This window comes from Pan paniscus, chromosome 7 (assembly GCF_029289425.2).
Source record: "Pan paniscus chromosome 7, NHGRI_mPanPan1-v2.0_pri, whole genome shotgun sequence".
NCBI classification, from domain to species: domain Eukaryota; kingdom Metazoa; phylum Chordata; class Mammalia; order Primates; family Hominidae; genus Pan; species Pan paniscus.
In genome coordinates, this window is record NC_073256.2 from 118,268,635 (window position 1) to 118,285,608 (window position 16,974).

The 16,974-nt window shown below is 38.4% G+C and overlaps 1 protein-coding gene across 4 annotated transcripts in view; it reads right to left on the minus strand.

Annotated features, from left to right (window-relative positions):
* Positions 1-2,081: 2,081 nt before the first annotated feature.
* Positions 2,082-16,974, minus strand: part of YWHAZ (tyrosine 3-monooxygenase/tryptophan 5-monooxygenase activation protein zeta) — a 39,140-nt gene continuing 24,247 nt past the window's right edge. For all 4 annotated transcript variants that reach the window (XM_055116803.3, XM_008975183.5, XM_057303068.2 and 1 more), the window contains 4 exons: positions 8,264-8,387; positions 7,485-7,648; positions 7,305-7,400; positions 2,082-4,111 (listed from right to left, as the gene is read on the minus strand). In XM_055116803.3, coding sequence (XP_054972778.3) covers positions 4,052-4,111; positions 7,305-7,400; positions 7,485-7,648; positions 8,264-8,387 — 444 coding nt within the window. In that variant the 3' untranslated portion in view covers positions 2,082-4,051. The remainder of the gene's footprint in view (positions 4,112-7,304; positions 7,401-7,484; positions 7,649-8,263; positions 8,388-16,974) is intronic.

The following is a 16,974-nucleotide window of genomic DNA, read 5'->3' on the forward strand; positions in this document are numbered from 1 at the left end:
AGACCAGTTAGGTTTGGACTTTCAAGGAATGAACTCAAATATGATCAAATATTCACATCTCTGATATCACCTAGGATTGGCTAACATTATGCTTAAATATATTAACTTATAACTGCTTCTGCATCCCAGAGACATATATGCCTGCTTGTCTGGCAAGGTTGGACATCCTGTTACAATCTATATTCAGGTCTCTCCACTTTGAAAAGGAACTAGAATCAATCAAGGAGACTGTGACTGCTACCAGTCACATAAAAGTATTTAATTAGTTTCACACTTAGAAAAGAATCCAAGTCTATTTTCCAAGTGCCCAGTCTCAGCCACCACTTTACTATTGTACATATTTTCAGTTCTACCATAGTATTTCCTATATGGTAAATGAGAGAATACAATCAAGCCAAATTTATTTCTTGACCTTTCCCTAGAGGAATGTGTAAGACCATCATTGAGCATAGAGCACCAGTTTTCAAAGTCAAAGTTTCACTCTCCATTTGAAGCCTGACTACAAATAACCTAAGATAGCAGCTTCCAAATTGGCTTTGACTCATTTTAAAATATGCATTGAGCCATGACAAGACTGGTGACTCTTTTGCAGGAAAAACATAATAAACAAATTGAGCCCCAAAATTAAGCCACTGGACATATTCTCTTTCTCCCCCCGCCCCCTATAACAGCATGAAGTAACAGCTGTTAACTGGAAAAACAAAGACCGTAAGCCAGAGCTGCAGGAAAGCCCATCGTTTTTACTAATCACACTGCTGCTCCACTTTCTGAAGGACAACTCTTAAGTGGCCAATTAAAAAAAAACATACCAGGGTGGGCACAGTGGCTCACGCCTGTAATCCCAGCACTTTGGGAGGCCGAGGTGGGCGGATCACAAGGTCAGGAGAATGAGACCATCATGGCTAACATGGTGAAACCCTCTCTCTACTAAAAATACAAATAATTAGCCAGGAGTGGTGGCACGTGCCTGCAGTCCCAGCTACTTGCGAGGCTGAAGGCAGGAGAATCACTTCAGCCTGGGAGGCGAAGGTTGCAGTGAGCCGAGATCACGCCACTGCACCCCAGCCTGGGCGACAGTTGAGACTCCGTCTTAAAAACAAACGAACAAAAAAATTCCAATACTTTACACACAAAAAATCATTGGATTTTCCAATTTCCTGGCACTAGGATGTTACATTGACAAAAGCAGACATAAAGCCTGGATTTGGGACAATCAAAGAGATAGTTACACATTATTCAAATTCCAAAACAATCTCAGGTTGGAAATTTTCCTTAATCTATCGGGAACTACTATGTAGAAAACATTAGTTAATACTAGTGAAGTGTTTTCATTATTCCAGGATCAACCTAGTTCAGATGACTGATGCACATTAAATAGGCAAATGTGCCAAGTTTCAGGTTTTATTTACTTGAATAATATCACATCTCTACTGGGCACAGTGGCTTATGCCTGTAATCCCAGCACTTTGGGAGGTTGAGATGGGTGGATTGCCTGAGGTCAGGAATTCAAGACCAGCCTGGACAACATGGTAAAACCCTGTCTCTACTAAAAACACAAAAATTAGCCGGGCGTGGTGGCGGGCACCTGTAATCCCAGCTACTCGGGAGGCTGAGGCAGGAGAATCGCTTGAACCCAGCAGGCGGAGGTTGCACTCAGCCGAGATCGCACCACTGCACTCAAGCCTGGGTGACAGAGCAAGACTCTTGTCTCCAAAAAACACAAAAACAAAAACAAAAAAATTCCCACCTCTTCAGTCTAGCTATAAAATATAATTACTTAAAATATATATATATATATGATTATTTTACCTCCTTGGCTTGGGGGTCAGGAGAAATCAGTAAGTGAGGTAAAAGAAAGAGCTGCGAGGGAAAAGGATTGTTGCCCTAGATGCAGAAGGTATCTTTTCTCCTGGAAATAAAGACCCCAAGGTCTCCATTGCACTTTTATTTGAATGTAATATTTGGGACAATTATTCAAAAGGGCCAATATTTCCCAATTTAATCTGAGGTCATAATAAAACAAGCAACAAAACAGTGTTTGGGATTTCAGTTTCTCACCCTTATCATCAAGACTCACTGCCTCCCATCATCAATATTTATTGAGCATTTACAGTGTACTAGGCACAATAGAACATACAGAAAACATTGTCCCTGCTCTTGAGGAGCTTACATTCTAAAAGAAAAAATACACCTTTTTTAAAATGGCATTTTTGTTTGGTGTTTTCTGCAAAGTACTGAGGAAATATTTTGTAAAGTGAGCTTTGGGTATAACTTAGCCCCATCATTATTTAGAGAGTAGAGGAGGAAGAAAGAGGAAGGATTTTAAAGGCAGACAATGACAGACCATTCAGGATAGGTAGGGTTTTAAAGGGAGATAAACACAATCTCATCAACTAAGGAGAGATTTGCTGCAGTAAATAGGATGAGGGAAATAGTCTGTGGGATGCAAGCAAAGGAAGCAGGGTGCCTTAGACACTGAGTGGAGCCAGAAAGATCATGCGGCCTTTTTCCAAGTACATGGCCACCAAGTAAGAATGGTTGGTGACAAGACAGAAGGCTAAAACAGGAAGGTAATCTTGTGCACCTGACAAATAGAAAGAATAAAGGATCAAAATTGAAGGCAGGCTATAAGAGTATCAAGAAATTCTTAAAAACCAAAAAGTGATTTGGAAGCACAAAACTTACAGTTAATGCTACCCAATGTCATGATGGGCCAAGAACATTGTGGCTTCCTAAGTTAGAAAATGCCATATGCCAAAATTTTAAATGGAACACACTACATTTTTTTCTAATCAATCCCCCCCTCTCCCAGAAAAAATAGGAACTCATTTTTTTCAGGGTGGGGAGGAAGAGAGGGGATCATGGGACATGGAAACAGTAGTTATATTAGTAGTATTTTTGTTATGATAAATTTTGTGTTTAAACTTGGTAAGAGCCCATTAGCTGCCAAGAGGGAATAAGGAATAAATTTCAAAAAATGTACAATTTCCTTTAGAGAAGTTTCAGAACCAAGACTAATTTACATGAAAAGCTGTAGAGAAAGTAGTTGAAAAGTCCATTCATAAAACTTTTATTCCACTTACATGAATTTAATACACGTGTTCTTAACAATTATGCTTGGATTGTTCATGAAAATTTCATAAGACATTAAACAAAGCTAGCCATCATCTCAAGTTATTTCCCTGTTAACTATTTTTACAGCACATGCATGTTAGGCAAGTATCAAAAAAAAAAAAAAATCACAAAAGCAAAAATCCTAAAAAAAAAAGTTAAATACATGGGTTTTTGTTTTACTGCTGTGCTTGATATACATGAAGTAATGAATACCAAGCAATTCATTTTTCCTGCATCTTTACTTTTACATTTGTTCTTAGGTTGCCTAAAACATTTAAATACAAATAAAATGAGTGTAGCAAAAATAATGAAAGCTAACAGCAGGTAACTTTACAAATAATGGAATGTGAACCGTTTCTGCCCTTATCCAGAGTAAAATGGGTCACAACTTTGTCTAAAGGAACACTTCTGCAGCTGTAGTCAAAGGTGTACACATTGAGTATTCCACAGATATACATGGTTTAATATGTGGTATCCATGGGGTATGATTCTACCACAGCCTTGTAAGTGCTCCAAACCTTAAAGTACCCACAATTACTACACCTGTGACTAGAACCAATGATCCCTTTTATTCCCCGCCAGGACAAACCAGTATGTAGGCAGTTTTCTTTGCTTAGACATGGAAGCAGTTTTACACTGGCCCTTTTGAAGCCACAATGTACCAAAAGTACTATGCCAAACACTTATAACTTGTATAAAAATTCCACATCCCCATATTGGCCACCTCAAGATGAAAACAGATAACTCCCTAAATGTTAACTGGCTCTACTCCCCTAATATTAAACATAAAAACCACATGGGAAATATAGAAATTCAAATAGAAGTAACATAAACCTGTCATAAATCGTAAACAAAAAACTATTTGTGGGACAGCATGGATGACAAATGGTCTACTGTGTAAATTTTAGAATGAGGCAGACAAAAGTTGGAAGGCCGGTTAATTTTCCCCTCCTTCTCCTGCTTCAGCTTCGTCTCCTTGGGTATCCGATGTCCACAACTGGTAAAAGAAGGAAAGATTTTTCAGCAAGTTTCAGTGGGATGGGGGGGGGCGTTTTCATATAAGTGCCAAGATACCTGAATGTTTTAGTTGGAAAGCATTCTTAAAAAGATAGCAGCATCACTTAGCTTCAAGATACAAAAACATCTCAATATACAAATTTACTTTTTTTGTAACCACTATATAAGCAGGTTAAGTACACCACAGAGTTGCCTTCAAATAACCTTCAGATACAGGAAAGTTTTGGTTATCCACAGAAGGTGAAGAGAAAGTAGAAGAAATAATACTTTTTTTTTGAGATGGAGTCTCACTCTGTCACCAGGCTGGAGTGCAGTGGCGTGATCTTGGCTCAATGAACCCTCCGCCTCCCAGGTTCAAGCGATTCTCCTGCCTCAGCCTCCCGAGTAGCTGGGACTACAGGCATGTGCCACCACACCCATCTAATTTTTGTATTTTTAGGAGAGACGGGGTTTCACTATGTTGGCCAAGATGGTCTTGATCTGATCTCGTGATCCACCCACCTCGGCCTCCCAAAGTGGTGAGATTACAGGTGTGAGCCACTGTGCCCAGGCCCTAAATTATTTTTTAAAAACTAAGCATCAATAGGTGTCAGAACCTAAAGAGCCCCAATATGAAAGATGGACGTCCAAGGTGAGTGCAACTATACCAGAAGCATCTAATTTGGCCCATGCTGAAGGAGCTAGGGTTGACTACTCTCCACTGGTAGATCTTAAAGTGACTCACACTCCAAACAGAATCCTATACTCCATGAAATTCAAGAACCAGCCTCAACTCTGAGCTAAACTACAAATCTAGCTTTTCTAACACTTTAAGCTTAGAAAAACAAACCTTTATTTATCAGGTTGGTGCAAAAGTAATCGCAGCTCTTGCCATTACTTTAAATGGCAAAACCCTCAATTACTTTTGCACTACCCTATCATATGATTCAAAATAAATGCTGGACAAAAACCAGAACCAAATCTTTTAACAGGTAAAAATGAAAGTTGTCCCATAGGTGGCAGGGTTATGAACTCTATTCCACCTGCTCCAATGTTAAAAATGTTGAAGTCTTAACCACTCTCTAGTGATTTTCAGAGGTAATTACAAAAGGATTCAAGACAATCTTAAATTTTATATATGACTTACACATGAAAACTGAGGGGAAGGGGAAAATACACTAATTATTATTTTTATATTCCCCAAATCATCCATTAGCTTCATTTATCTACTAAGCAAATATATCTCTGGCCTGGAAAGGAGACTACTTCCAAGGTCATACAGATAGCCAAATGACCTCTTGGAAACTGTGTGCTCCTCCTGTCAAACAAGGGGTTTTGTAATTGCAAGATGAAATTGTTTCTAATGTCTCTTTCCTGTTCTAACTTTCAAGGATTCTTGAATTTTCTGTATAAACATGCAAATTTGATACAAAATATTTCTTTTTCTAGAGTAATGTGTTGACAGTCTTGGTCAACCAAATTCAGAATGAAATATTAAGTTTGGGGATAATTTCTTGACAGATAAATGTTCCAATCAACCTATAATGGTGACAGCTGACACTAATAAGGCTCAGAGAAGACATACAAGTAGTGACAGAATTAGAATCAAAACCTTGGGTTTTTTCTTTCTTTCTTTTTTTTTTTGAGACAGAGTCTCGCTCTTTTGCCCAGGCTGGAGTGTAGCGGTGTGATCTCAGCTCACTGCAACCTCTGCCTCCCGGGTTCAAGTGATTCTCCTGCCTCAGCCTCCCGAGTAGCTGGGATTACAGGTGCCCACCACTATGCCCAGCTAATTTTTGTATTTTTAGTAGAGATGGGGTTTCACCATCTTGGCCAAGCTGTTCCTGAACTCCTGACCTGGTGATCCGCCCGCCTCGGCCTCCCAAAGTGCTGGGATTACAGGCGTGAGCCACCACGCCCAGCCAACCCTGGTTTTCTTATTGCAATATGCGCTCTTCATGCTATACTGATAGCAAAATTCAGTTGGAAGCAGACAGTAGATCAGGGCCTCTCAAAAAGTGATGTGAACAAAACACAGTATCTAGGTCTCAGGTCATCACTTTAAAAATGTCATCACTTCAAACTAGAAAAGAAAAATCCTTAATACTAAAGTTAGTTAACAAAGTGCTTCTTATGTTATATATAAGATTCTTTCATTCTTTACTGTGGCTTGTTATCTTGACTCAAGTATCAGAAAAGTTTATAGATAGCTCCAAATTGTGCTAATAAAGTAATTTTAGGTTTAATAAACAAGTATACAATACTATTCAAAAAACTCTTCAAGATTTTCAGCACTAGCATACAGAACTGGTTTATAGAAAATGGCAGTGGACTAGAATAAAGTTGGAAGAGAAATGTATAAAATGAGATTACATAGTCCCCAAGAGAAATGGCCCTAGAAGTCTAACAAAAAAACAGTAATACCTAGATTATGATCTGCAATTCCTACCTCTTTACCTGACACACAGCAAATGCTTGATAATTTTTTCACCTAAGCCTCAAAATTTCAAATCTAGTATTTATCTGAAGGAGAAGAATGAGAAGACCTAAGAAACAAACGAGACATACAAATCAACTGCATTGTGGACTGAATTTGAATCCCAATTCAAATAACTTAAAACAAGAGAGATAATTGGAATTCAAGTATTATTTAGATATTCAAACATTATTAGGGAATTATGTTGACGTTCCTGGTGTGATAGTGACACTGTTTCTTTTTATACATCTGCAGTATCCCAAGGACAATCACGACCTTTCATATTAAGTCATTTAAAATAAGAAGCTAGGCAAAATAGACTTCCACTTGGATTCTGTAGATACCTGAGATTTTGTAACTCAAGTTATTAATTCCCTACCATTATCTTTACAAATATGGAGGCAACTTGATGGGCAAGAAAATCATTCTTAAAGGAACTAAAACATGCAGAGTCTCAGCACACTTTTGATACTAACAAATTTTAACAAGACAGGTAACTCATCAATGTGTGTATTTTTTAGTTCTCAGTCTAATATTTCAGTTTCTGTAATTTTCCTTCATAGGACTTTAACAGTAGCTAAGATATATTTATGAGAGCCTATGAAATGTGTTGAGAAAAAATTTTAAAAAGATGTATTTAATAAAAAAAAAAATTCCCTAGAGTAAAACATAACCTCTTCAACCACATTCATCACTAATGATGCTGTTATGTACTTACTGTCAAGTTGTCTCTCAGTAATTGCATTATTAGCGTGCTGTCTTTGTATGACTCTTCACTTAATGTATCAAGTTCAGCAATGGCTTCATCAAAAGCCTACGATTTAAAAATAGTACATTACATTTCAGTGCTCAAATAATAAAGACTGCTAAATTTCTACGTAACAGGTAAAATACATACTGTCTTTGCAAGAGAGCAGGCTTTCTCTGGGGAGTTCAGAATCTCATAATAGAACACAGAGAAGTTAAGGGCCAGACCCAGTCTGATAGGATGTGTTGGTTGCATTTCCTTTTTGCTGATTTCAAAAGCTTCTTGGTATGCTTGTTGTGACTGATCCACAATCCCTGGATAAGACACACCAAAACGTACTGAGATAAAGTGCATTATATCTTCACCCCTCAAACCAAACCTTTAATATCTCACATATCCTTTGAAATACTAACCTGTAACAGCTTAATATTTGTTAATTGAACAAGGTCCTTTTTTTTTTGAAGGGAGCTTTCTCCTGGTACACACTAGCCATTGGTCAATGTCAAGATAAAACAACTTTATAATCTCATTATTGTTATGTTTTTAAAAAATTGACGAGTTTTGACCTCCCAGACCCAAGCAATCCTCCCACCTCAGCCTCCAGATTAGCTGGGACCAAAGGTTTGCACCACCATGCCCAGCTAATTTTCAAAATATTTTTTGTAGAGAGAGATGTTGCTCAGGCTGGTCACTTTTCTTAAAATCTTGAAAAAACATCCCTGTACACAATATTGGCTTTTCAGAAAGCATTTATTTTAGAATAGCAGTATGAGGCAGTAGATGTGTATTCTCAGAACACAAAGAGCACTACTACTCCTTATTCGGCACTCTAAGCAATTCAAAACAAGACATTATGTACGCTTCAGAGACTCTTCCTCACTATATGTTATCTTATACAAGTTCAACCAACAGGTTTAAAAACAGCATACCTTTCTTGTCATCACCAGCGGCAACCTCAGCCAAGTAACGGTAGTAATCTCCTTTCATTTTCAAATAGAAGACTTTGCTCTCTGCTTGTGAAGCATTGGGGATCAAGAACTTTTCCAAAAGAGACTTAAGAAGAAAAGAAACAGACATAGTGAGAATATAACATTTACAAAACTGAAAGAACTTGCATTTATTAAAGAACAAACTATAGCCTAAGTTATAAAACTTTAATGCCAAGTCACTGTGAATACAATTGTGAATGCAGCTGGCACATGAATTTGTGGTTTAAAGCAGAATGCTTTGGGCAGCAATACTTTAAGTTTGAAGTTAGTGTTCAGTTTATTATTTGAGGACAATAAAATTGAACATTGGTCCCTGACAATGTTATCTATTTACATGCTGACTTCAATGAATGTGGAGCATGACCGTTCACATTTAGGAACATTTTCTAATGAGCTGGCAAGCTTTCCATCTGAAGTTTCATGTGGTCATGACATGAAAATAGAAAGAACATACGGGATGAACCTTTTGGGACTCTGGAGAAATGACTAAAGCAGAAACCAATAATGTAAGACACTTAAGGAGTCCATGCCAGAGAAGGAGGAACAAAATAAACTTCATTTATAACAACACAATTCAAGCAAACCTCACAACACATAAAAAAACCATTCAAAACAAAAGTTTTATTTTTCCTAAAGACAGTGGTAGGAGACTTACAGATTTTAAAGAGCAGACCTTTAATCTCATTGAAGTCGTTTTCGGCTAGTAAGATACATGATTACAGATCATCCCAGACAACAGATAAAATTAAAACATCATCCTATAAAATTCTGTCTAAAACTACTATTACAATCTGAGTCATTTGATTAGGATTTTAAAAATTACACTCTTTAACTGATTTTAAAGCAAAAAGATTAGATCATTGTGTTGGGGATGGGAAGAAGTCTCAATAAATGTGTAATTTTTTTCTTTCCAGTTAAGGGGGAGAAAAATAATTCTAGTAGTAGAATTAGGTAAACATTAAAGCAAAAAAAACCCCAACCACCCATTCTCACTACCCCACTTCCTTTAAAGTTCAAGTACACTCTGAGAATCAAGGTGAAGTCAATTTTCAGCTGAGCTAAATTCCAAATCCATTCTTACAAAAAAAAAGTATCCGTTTATATAGCACCTACTTATATATAAAATATAAATTTGAAAAATGCTTTTAAATGGTAACTCCAACTTTTTGTTTACCCATTATGTTCCAATGGTGGGTAGGTGAACAGTTTTAACCCAACTTCTTCCCCCAGTGTTTTTTTTTTTTTTTTTTTTTTTAACAACTCAAGCTACAGATAACCCAGATGAAGTGGCAGTAGGGCCAGATTGCACTGTGCTATATAAAGAGGTTAAAGGTGAGAAAAGTCAACCTGAAATGATGTTTCCTGCAATTATTAACCGATATTTAAAAATACTGGCCTGAGGCCGGGCACAGTGGCTCATGCCAGTAATCCCAGCACTCTGGGAGGCTAGGGTGGCAGGATCACTTGAGGTGAGCCTCGTCAACATGGTGAAACCCTGTCTCTACTAAAAATACAAAAATTAGCCAGGCGTGGTGACGGGCGCCTGTAATCCCAGCTGAGGCAGGAGAACTGCTTGAGCCCGAGAGGTAGAGGCTGCAGTGAGCCAAGGTTGCACCACTGCACTGCAGCCTGGATGACAGAGCAAGACTCCATCTCAAAATAAATAAAAATAAAATAAAATTACTGGCCGGAAATCAGAAGAACGTTTTGGTTAGGATAGCAACCTCTGTCTTACACCACATTCATACTTTCATATTCAAAGTTCTCTTAGCTGCAAAAGTGTTTTGTCCTTTGAATACAATGCTTTTTACCACCTATGGTTGCTCTGTGGAGATCTGCCTCAAACAGTGGAAGATACTTGCATTTAAAATAGTCAAGTGAGTCTTTCCACTTAAAAACAATGGTTTTAAGAAACAAATAACCAGGGTTTTCAAAAGTTTCATTGTTACACAAATTGTATTATTCATTCAACTATGGGAGATGGTATAAACATAAGTGGCTTTCGGGTGAGTCTGGTTTTGAATTACAGCACTATACACTGTGTGAACTACTTAATCTCAATGATTGAGTTATCTCACCTGTAAGGCAGAGACCTCTAAGATTATTGAGAAAAAATACAGGTAAGCACTTAGGAGTAAGCACTTAATTAAATGTTTATTTCTATTATCACAGTAACACCAGACACCATGCTAGAAGCTGGAAGCACAATATTCTGGTACTTCATAATCTAGCTGTAGAGACAAGGCTATCATTCCTTCCATTACAATACACTTTACAAGAATTGCAGGGCACGGTGGCTCACTCCTGTAATCCCAACACTTTGGGAGGCTGAGGTGGGAGGATCACTTCTTGAGTCCAGGAGTTTGAGACCACCCCGGTGAACATGAGATCCTGCCTCTACAAAAAAATTTAAAAGTTAACCAGGTGTGGTGGCACACCCCTATAGTCCCAGCTACTTGGAAGGCTGAGACAGGAGGATCATCTGAGTCCAGGAGTTTGAGGCTGCAGTGATCTGTAATTGAATTATACCACTGTACTCTAGGACAGGGTGACAGTGAGGCTGTCTCAAAAAGAGTAACACTGCCTAATCACGTCCTTCACTTTTCAGTAACTTTAACCCCCTCTATGTATGCAGAGATGAAGGCCATAAACACATGCAGTTACTTAAGAGTGAACCAATCACTTAAGATGTAAAATTTTAAAGCTGTACTAAAAACTTAAATTTTTTTTAGGAAAGGTGTTGATAAATGCTACTAAAAGTAGTAATCTATCTTTTGTAGGTAGTAACTTTCTACCTGGGTAATATGCTGAACTAAGCAGTTCCCTGGGAATTAAAATGGCAGTTAAGCACTTCTTTCCCCAAAGCTGAACACTGAATTAACCATAAAACAACTTTAAAGCTATTTGCTAGAACCCACAAGTAACAGGAGGGCTGGGTAAACAGCAGTCAGGCTGCTTACTGGCCTAATGATAGACCAAAAGAACCAAACAAGTGGCAAGTGTTTCTGGTGAGATGCTCACCATAAGAGTTGAGAAAGGTGGCTGGGCATGGTGGCTCACACCTGTAATCCCAACACTTTGGGAGGCTGAGGTGGGCGGATCACGAAGTCAGGAGATCGAGGCCATCCTGGCTAACACGGTGAAACCCCGTCTCTACTACAAAAAGAAAAAATTAGCCAGGTGTGGTGGCGGGCGCCTGTAGTCCCAGCTACTCGGGAGACTGAGGCAGGAGACCAGCGTGAACCCGGGAGGCGGAGCTTGCAGTGAGCTGAGATAGTGCCACTGCACTCCAGTCTGGGCAACAGAGTGAGACTCCGTCTCAAAAAAAAAAGAGTTGAGAAAGGCATAAATGGCCTACTTCTAATAAATCGTCCAATGACATAAGCTAATTAAGATTTAAAAACCCAAAACCAAGCAAGACTGGATTAAAGATTAAATTTAAAGGGGCTAACACTGTAGCTCAAAAAAAGCTAACTATAAAAGAACATTTTCTGCCAGGCGTGGTGGTTCATGCCTATAATCCCAGCACTTTGGGAGGCTGAGGCGGGTGGATCACCTGAGGTCAGGAGTTCGAGACCAGCCTGGCCAACACGGTAAAACCTCGTCTCTACCAAAAATACAAAAAATTAGCCAGGCGTGGTGGCACACGCCTGGAATCCCAGGTACTCAGGAGGCTGAGGCAGGAGAATCACTTGAACCCGGGAGGCAGAGGTTGCAGTGAGCTGAGATTGTGCCATTGCACTCCAGCCTGGGCAACAAGAGTGAAACTCCGTCTTAAAAAGAAAAAAAAAAAAAAGGAACATATTCTCAGCCTCAATGGGGTGATATACCTACTAGAAAGGACGTGATTCCACAATCAGGAATCAAAGTTATGGCGAGTATACTAGAAACTGTCAGGATAATGGAAAGAACAGGACATGAATGGCTCCAAGAGACAAGACCAATTAAATTTAGCAAGAGGGAAGATTTCTGTTCAGTATGAGAAAACTTATGAGTGGTCCAGTACTGGAACCTACTCAGTGAATTCCCTCTTTTCACATAAAGGTAAAACAGGAAACTAAAGAGGGTAACTTAGATATTTTGTAGAGGAGATTCATAAAGAAGATGTCATCTGTTTCTTGTAAAAAAATTTTAATTGACAAAATAGTTGTAAATATTTTGGGGGTGCATGTGATATTGATACATGCATACAATATATAATGATCAAATCAGAGTAACTGGGATATCTATCACCTCAAACATTGATTTTTTTTTTTTTTTTTTTTTTGAGACAGTCTTGCTCTGGCACCCAGGCTGGGGTGCAGTGGCGCAATGTCGGCTCACTGCAACCTCCTCCTCCTGAGTTCAAGTGTTTCTCCTGCCTCGGCCTCCTGAGTAGCTGGGATTACAGGCATGTGCCACCATACCCAGCTAACTTTTGTATCTTTAGTACCAATGGGGTTTCGCCATGTTGGCCAGGCTGGTCTCGAACTTCTGACTTCAGGTGATCCACCCGCCTCAGCCTCCCAAAGTGCTGGGAATACAGGCGTAAAGCCACTGCACCTGGCCTCAAACATTGATCTTCTATTTGTGTTAGGAGCACTGCAATTCTTCTAGCTACTTTGGTAGAATAAATAAATGTTAACTATAATTTCCCTACTGTACTATTGAATACTAGAACTTATTTCTACTATCTAACCGGATTTTTGTATACGTGGTCTTTTTCAATTCTAAGGGAAGTCAGAGTTCACAGAATTAATTTAATGGTAACATAAAAGAGGCAATTAAGTATGTTGCTTTGTCAAACTGACCGAAGAATAACAAATCCAAGTTTTCCAGATTTGGAAGCCAGAAGATAAAACCCAATGTAGGAAGAATAGAAAAAAATGAATAAAAGAACAAAAGAAAAAGGAAGCAGCACGTATCAGAAAGCAGCAGTTACAACAAAGCAGAAAAAAACATGGAGGTGCACCAAGTAGAGAATGGAAGGGAGGAAAGGGCTGATAGCTACTTTCAAAATATGCAATAACTTCAGAGAATATCCTGCTCAACACAGAAATAAACCTCCTAAATTTCGTTCACCTACAATAGTACAATGAAAGCAATCATGACTGAAATAAAGTCTGAAGTAAAAAGGGGAGGGAGTGGGCACACCATAATATAAGGAAGTATACACTAAGTGTCACAATTTCAACCGTATTTAGAACGAAGTCTCGCTCTGTCGCCCAGGCTGGAGTTCAGTGGTGTGATCTTGGCTCACTGCAACCTCAGCCTCCCCGGTTCAAGTGAGTCTTCTGCCTCAGTCTCCCGAGTAGCCGGGACTGCAGGCACATGCCACCACACCCAGCTAATTTTTGTATTTTTAGTAGAGACAGGGTTTCACTGCATTGGCCAGGCTAGTCTTGAACTCCTGACCTCATGATCCACCTGCCTCAGCCTCCCAAAGTGCTGGGATTACAGGTGTGAGCCACCGCGCCCGGCCAACTCCAGCTGTAAAACAAGGGCTAGGTTGACTGAAGGTTCAACTTGTAAAATTTTTCAATTATCACAGTACATTAAGTTTTTAAACCAAATCTAAATGGTTTTCAGGTCAAACAAAATTCAAGCACATCCTACACTCAAGCTAAATCAAGGCTAAATGTTAATCTGTTGAATCTTCCTGAAATATAATCTCATTTAGAAATCCACAGTATTTCCTCAGTTTACTTCAAAATGTGGATGTAAGTTTTACTTTTTTCCCTCCCATTAATTTTTTTAATTTTTATTGAGAGATGAGGTCTTGCTCTGTCACACAGGCTGGAATGCAGTGGCCCCATCATAGCTTGCCCTGCTCCCATTAACTTTTAAATATGTTTTTTCATGACAGCCACTGTCTTTTAAAGATATCATGGCCAACATTTTAGAAAATACCCAAGATTAATTTGCTGAATTAGAGTTAATGCATTTATACAGCATTCACCCTAATAATATTAAGTGGGATAAGAAATCATTTACTCAGCAGCAAAATGCCACAAGAAGCCGGTATCTAATACTCTTTGGTAAACAGCTCCTAATCCAGAGTTAAATATGTGATATGGGCTCTGAAGAGAGGACACTAATCCTTAACCTAACCAACAGGTAAATTACATGAAATTTGAGATTTTAGAGATAAAAGAGATTTTTCTCTCTACTGCACCATAGTATAATTAACCTCTTAGATTGTGAAAACACTTCCAAGAGATGGGGTTCAAATAACATTTTTCCTCCCAAGCCAGTTTCCAACAGATGCCTTAATCCAAAGATAGTCTACATTTACAATGATGTTTTGTCTTTAAAATTAAGTCTATTAAAATTAAGGAACCACATAAATTGACAGGTCATCTGTTTCTGATCCCTTCTTGGCATAGACTCAACCTGATCCCACTAATATGAATTTTATAAACACTCACTCCTGCCTGTAGTCAAATATTCCTAATGAAAAGTTAATGAACTGAGAATCTATCTCTAGTGATATGCCTTTCTCACTGGTCTTTCAGTATGATTACCCCTAAACCACCAAAACTGCTGCCTGAGCTGGTGGCAAGACTTTAACCTTTTGGGCATTCAACACTTGTTAGAAGAAAAGCTTGATGTAATGCAAATCGTATAAACTCTAAAACCAGGCAGACTTGAAATTCCACCCTAACCCATTAATTTTGAGAATTTACACAATAGCTAATCTTTATTTTCTCATCTATATGAAAATCCACATCAAAAGGCTGTTATGAGGTCTAAATGAACATATAAACAGGAAGGCACCATTCACAGCTCCCAAACGAGAGTAGGCATTCTACTCACTGGTTGCTCAGTTATGTGAAAATAAAGTATGGAGATTCTGACATTCAAAAATCTGCTTTAATGCTCTTGTACTCTTAAGTACATCATTTTGGCTTTGGTAATCTAAAATTTGTATAACTAGGAAAAATGGTGAAGTAGGATGCAAAAAAGTTTTCATTCAAAAACAGGATTAAGACATATCAAAGAACAAAAGAAAAAAAGAACATTTCCTTTAGTATTTATTTTCTCTTTTTAAACAACAGACTTGTTAGGAACACAAACTATGGAGACAGACTGCTTACTGCCTAAATTCAAACTCTGTCACCTTGACAAAACTCTGAAATCTTCCTGGGTCTCAGATTCTCATCTGTAAAAGGCGAATATTAGTAGTAGACATAATGCACAAGGTTGTTGTAAGGATTAAATGAATTAACATATAATAAGCATTTAGCAGAGTCTGGCAAATAGTAAGCAACAAAGAAGTGCTGCCATCCTTTTGGAAGGTAAAAGTCTAGTGTCAACCACATTAGACTTCAAGTACTGTTTGTACTGCAGTAACTGATCTTAACCCACCCACTCACCCACCCAAAAACCACCTTAGCTCTGAACTCCCTCTTATGTGAAATAATTTCCTAATATTTAAGTAATATTACCTTATTTCTCCCAACCATGGTACATATATACTACCTCTATAAATAGGTACGTTTTCTAGGAAAAAACCCTAAACGGTAACAATACTTCAAATTTATGGCTTAAAAGTTTGTCTCAAGACACTTTTACGGTCATAAAAAAGTAGAAAACTAAGATCATGGTGGTAATAATTATTTCCCAAAGTTCTCATTTTTGCTCCAAAGCTTCAATTTTATCTGTCAAAAATATCATTTTCCCTTAAAGTGAGAGGCTCAATTCATTTAAGATATTTGTCGAATACCTAGGTCTGAATACCCACAGCTTATCTGCCTGCAGTTCTTTGAAGAAAAAAGTGTTCCATAAAAAAAGAAAAGCAGCTAGTTTATCTCACAATTCAAATAACTGCAAGTGTTTTTCTTAGAGACAACCACTGGACTTCCCATTTTGCCTCACTGAAAGATGTCTATTTAAGGGCTATTAATAAAATAATGTTTCAGATTCAAGGACATTAAAAAAAAAGTCTTTTTTCTTTTTAAAAGAAACAGTGAGTGCATAATGGTAAAGAAATACAATGATCACTAGTACAGTATAGTATCACTGCCTTGATTAGCGATAAGGAACCAGTAAGTTTGAGCAACCCTTGGGTTTGCACCAGTGCTAAATGTCAACAAAGTGATAACAATCAGTATTAACAGTATTTGCCATGAAAATAGTTGTGACCCGGCTCGGCGCAGTGGCTCACACCTGTAACTCCAGCACTTTGGGAGGCCGAGGTGGGTGGATCATGAGGCCAGGAGCTCAAGACCAGCCTGGCCAAGATGGTGAAAGCCCGTCTCTACTAAAAATACAAAAATTAGCTGGGCATGGTGGTGTGCGCCTATAATCCCAGCTACTCGGGAGGCTGAGACAGAAGAATCACTTGAACCTGGGAGGTGGATGTTGCAGTGAGCCGAGATTGTGCCACTGCACTCCAGCCTGGGTAACAGAGTGAGCCTCCGTCTCAAAAAACAAAAAGAAAGAAAATAGTTGTGACTTTTTGTGACTTAATAGACACCTCCCCAAAGGACTCCCAGTGATCGGCATATCACTTTTAACAACTGATTTAAAGTAACCTCTGCTATGTTGTACACCTTAAATACATTTTTTTTTTTTTGCCAATCGTACCTCAATAAAGCTGGAAAAATGAAAAGAATCTGTGCTAAATACCTCTCCATACCTAGCTCTAATGCTATGTTCTCCCTAAAGCT